General features: G+C 36.5%; 1 protein-coding gene across 1 annotated transcript in view; it reads left to right on the forward strand.

Annotated features, from left to right (window-relative positions):
- Window positions 1–713: 713 nt before the first annotated feature.
- The window catches only part of Cbr-sur-2, a gene marked incomplete at both ends in the record, with an annotated part of 15,908 nt that continues 11,657 nt past the window's right edge, over window positions 714–4,964 (forward strand). The window contains 6 exons of the mRNA XM_045241586.1: window positions 714–830; window positions 879–1,072; window positions 1,964–2,345; window positions 3,426–3,692; window positions 3,762–3,934; window positions 4,176–4,440. Coding sequence (XP_045096867.1) covers window positions 714–830; window positions 879–1,072; window positions 1,964–2,345; window positions 3,426–3,692; window positions 3,762–3,934; window positions 4,176–4,440 — 1,398 coding nt within the window. The remainder of the gene's footprint in view (window positions 831–878; window positions 1,073–1,963; window positions 2,346–3,425; window positions 3,693–3,761; window positions 3,935–4,175; window positions 4,441–4,964) is intronic.

Genomic DNA, 4,964 nt, shown 5'->3' on the forward strand with positions numbered 1-4,964 from the left:
CATTAGGATGAGAAGATCGCCAACGCAATTCTGTAATTTTTTATTCATCTGAAAATGAAACTTATTCCTATTCAGCTTATACCGCCGTATAGACGCCCTCCCAAACGTGCCAGGGTTGCAATTTAGGCTCCGCCCCCGACTCCGCCAACTTTTCTCCGGAGTTTTTTTTCCCCGGAGTTTTTTTTCCTCGGAATTTTCGGGGTCTCCTTCCTGCCAATCCCATGATGCAAGTGCGCTCTATTTGCAAGGGAGAGAGAGTGAGAGGGGGAAGACATATGGGGCAATTTATTGAACGGACCTTAAGGTGCCTTGATTGATTGTTGAATATGATTGATTTTTGAATTGCCACCCAGCAGGTCAAGAATTATTATTTCATGTTCAGCAAATTAAATTTCTACAGTACTCCTGGGCCATAGTTGGTCCATCTGGTCATTTTTAAAATTTTAATTTTGTATGATACTTTAAATATTTCCCTCTACTAGTCGTTTTCCTGTAATAGAAATGCCCCCTGTTTTTTAACTTTGAGCCAATTTATCTCATTTCCTGTAAAAGATATCAAAAAGTTGTCAACTGATAAAATGTTTATCATAATATCAGTAACATTTGTTCAGTTGACAGATTTTAGATATATTTGACAGGAGCCGAGATAAATGGGCTCAAACTTTTATTACCAACTTCCTGACTTAATTGATCTAATTTTACAGCCTTTAAAAATGACTGAAAAAGACAAAGCCCCCAATCCAGAAGACGTCATAGAGATGGATGACAGCTTTTCGCCGCAATTCGTTCAAGAAGTGAATCGAGTGAAGTCCCAGATCAAAAGTCTCATTGTAGGGGTTCCAAAAACTGATTTTAACTGATTTTCTGATTTTTTGCAGGAGAACAACACCACCCTTCGATTTTTCAAACCCCTAACTTCGAATCTAGGAGATGTTACAGCGATTTTGAGGATTTCCTTTAATAATATGATGTCCAAAATGGAGGAAAAAGAGAAGCAATCTCTAGTGAAAGAATTGATCAAACTTGTGCATCATGTGGCTGAAAAGAATACACAGGATAAAGTTTTCATTGCGTAAGTATATTGAATTTGGATTTCCCGCCGATTAACTAAATTGCATACGATAGAAAAACTCAAAAACTACAAAATGATACTATTTGGAATATTGTAGCTAGTCTATGAACAAAGTTACAAGCCATAAAGCTGTGACTGAGTAGCTCAGATGGTTTTTGGTTTGTAACTTTGTTCATAGACAAGATACTGTATTCCAAATAGTAATATTTTGTAGCTCTTGAGTTTTTCTATCATATCCATTTTAATTGGTTTAAAAATATTGATTATAAAAGAAACTATAAATGCGCCCGCAAACACGGGAAATTCTAATTGCTGGATACTTGTAACCAGTTGCGTTGCGGGTCTTGTCATATCTTCTTTTAGAATTAATATTTTTAGACTAACTAAATTGCATATAATAGAAAAACTCAAAAGCTACGAAATGATATTAATTAGAATACTGTATCTTGTCTACGAACAAAGCTACAAGTCATAAAGCTGTGACTGAGTAGCTCTGATGGTTTTTGACTTGTAACTTTGTTCGTAAACAAGGTAAAATATTCCAAATAGCACCATTTTGTAGTGCTTGTCAAATTATATTATATCCAGTGTAGATATTCAAAAATATTGATTCTAAAAGAAGCTATGGCAAGGCCCGTGAAGGCTTCTAAGTACCGGAAACCCTCTAATAGAAGGCCGTCTAACTTTGAGTCCCCATATCTCGGTTCCCGTAGAAGATATCAAATAATTGTTAACTAACAAAATTGTTATCATGATATCAAAAATAATTTCTTAGTTGACCACTCATTCAAATCTCTTACAGGAACCAAGATATAAAGGTTGAAACTTAACAGTACAAATTTTACAGTTAACTTGATTTTCCCTCCGAGCCAATTTTTGAAAATTTTACAGCGCAAGTTACGAGAGAGTGGTAGACGAGCTTCTTCGATATGCCAATCAAAAAGAGGTGATCTCAACGACTCTATGTGTAGAAGGACTCATTATGACATCGGATTTTCGAATGTGTAGTAGGATAGATCAGGAGAAATGGAAGTTCATAAAAGAATGCATTCCCAAAATTGACTACAAAGGAATCAGAACTATCATCCGATATATTTTGGAATCACAACTCAGACGACTTCCTTATCAGTTGTCACCAGAGAAAGTGAATGAATTGCGACGTGTGGAAGACGTTTTGCTGAAAATTGTGGATCGAGATTTGAATTTGATGCCTCCATTGATAACGTTATCAGAAGTTATGAGAGGGACACCGAAGCAAGCACATATGTTTCCGGTGAGCCTTTTTTCAGAGAGTTTGAGAATTTTAGGACTTCTGGTTTTAGAATTCCTAACATCCTGAACATCGTGAAACCTGTAATAGACCCTCACACTGCCAAGTTTGAACTCAATAATCTCGGCTCCTATCAGAGACATCAAAAATCAGTTAACTAACGAAACACTTCTGATATTATGATAAACAATTCATCAGTTAACAACTTTTTGATATCTTTCACAGGAACCGAGATAAATTGGCTCAAAGTTAAAAGTTAGGGGGCCTTGTATTACAGGTTTTACGGTATTTGGGATTTAGAAGTTCGGAAATCTTCGATTTCCTAAATTTGTGAATTTTTAAAATTCAGAATCTCCGATATTTTAAACTTTGGAAAAAATTCTGAAAATCCGAAATTCCCAAAAATTCGAAAATTCTGAAATTTTCAAAATTTCCAAATTTCCGAAATCTCGAAAAAATAAGTCCGAATTCCTGAATTCCCAAAAGTTCTGTAAATCTAAAAATTCTAAATTCACAAAATCTCGAAAAAGAAAATCCGAATTTCCTGATTTCCAGATTTCTAGAAATTCGAAATTTCCGAAATTCTGAATTCTGAACGTCTAAAATCTTTTTAAAGCCCCTAATTAGCAAAAGAAATTGAAAACCACCGTAAACACTCTAATAGAAGGTCACCCTAACTTTGAGTCCATATATCTCGGCTCCTAAAGATAAAAGAAACTTGTCAACTGATAAAATATTTGTGATATTTTGATAAACAATTTATCAGTTGACCACTATTTGATATTTCTTATAGGAGGTGAGATATATAGGCTAAAAGAACGGTTTGAGTGGACTTCCCTCCACTCTAATAGAAGGTAGCCCTGCTTTGAGCCCATATATCTCAATTCCTGTAAAAGTCATCAAAAAGTTGTCAACTGATAAATTGTTTATCATAATATCAGCAATATTTTCTTAGTTGACAAAATTTTGATATCTGTTACAGAAAACGAGATATATAGGCTCAAATTTCATAGTAGCTGAGGACCAAGATTCTTTGGAGAATCAGGAATTTCGATCTCAAATCATCGCTAATAAATTTTCCAGCGCCTCACCGAGAAGCTCGCCAACCTCTCCTCTCACTTCCGTCCAATCGCCGACCTAACCCACGTATGCGGCCGCCCATTCATCTACCCAATCCCCTTCCATCCAGCCTTCCATCCTCCAACATCATATTGGGAAGATTTCGGAATGAATGCACAGAGCCCATATACCCAGTCCCATCATATGCTACCGTATAGACCTCAGCATAAGGCGGCCAGTTGTCTCTACACATTTTATATGATCCTAAGACAGCCATTGGGAAAGGATTCGGTAAGAAAATTGAAGATTTTTCAACAAATTCAAGATAAAAAAAAACAGTTTTATTAATTTTTATTTCAGTTAAACCCAACAAATCGAAATAAAACCAAATCGCATTGGGAGCCCTTGCTGTCCGTGATGATTGTCGAAGCCATGGCAGAGACCGAAGCACTTCCAGAAGGCAAACAGATTCCACGTTATCAATGGGACAACATCACGAATCTTGTCATGTATGGAATGTCTCATCTTTTGGTGTAAGTTGTCTAAAAGTTTAAAAGTATTAGATATCGCCAAAGAGCCCTTTAAATTCCCTACAAAACTAGGTAACTTTCACATTTCTAGGTTGAATGACAGGCGAGATATGCGCCTTTAAAGTTTTCGAGGCTAGAGAGCGAGAGGGCGCAGAGAAGCGAGAGATGTCTAGTCGTCTGACGCTCTAGCCGTCTTGTTTTGAAGGGGGAAATATTCAGAAAACCTAAAATTGAATTTTTACAGTAATCCCAAAAACTTCTTCCACTATCTCAAAGGTCTTATCAATCAGTGCAAATACACCCGTGCTCGAGATGAAGTCATGTGGATCGTATTCCAAGTCGTCAGCTCTCTACACAAAATGATCAAAATCGAAGATGCTGTTCAAGAGATTGTCGATCTCTACAATGAGCTATTCGATGGAGAGTTCAGTTGGCACGGCGCCTCAGATCATCCAGCACGAATGGCCAGATTCCTGGCAGCCGCCAGTACATGGATGTTGTTGGAAAAAGACGTAAGGCATTTTTATAATATTTCTACCAGCCTGTTTGCCGCGCCTCCGGCGCTTCAAACATCTGGCTGGCGTGCCTTCGGCGCGATTTAACCTAGTTTTTACTAGTTAAAACACCGGCCAACGATGTTGTGATCTCAGCAAAATAAATATTTTGTTGAGATTTTCGCATTTTTTGGAAATTTGGAAATTGGGATTTTTCAAAGTTTTTGTAATTTCAGAATTTTCGAATTTCTTCAAATTTGAAATTTTTGGAAATCCGTTTTTTTTGGGATTCTCGAAATTTTGAAGTTTTTTTAAGAAATTTGAATTTTCCAGAATTTTCGAAATTCGACGTACCGTAAAACCTGTAATAGAAGTGCCCCCTGACTTTCAACTTTGAGCCCATTTATCTCGGTTCCTGATAAAGATGTAAAAAATTTTTCAACTAATAAATTGTTGCTGCTATCATGATAAACAATTTATCAGTTGACACATTTTTGATATCTTTATCGAAAACCGAGATAAATGGGCTCAAAGTGGAA

Source organism: Caenorhabditis briggsae, assembly GCF_000004555.2.
Source record: "Caenorhabditis briggsae complete genome, chrI, whole genome shotgun sequence".
Classification (NCBI taxonomy): Eukaryota; Metazoa; Nematoda; class Chromadorea; order Rhabditida; family Rhabditidae; genus Caenorhabditis; species Caenorhabditis briggsae.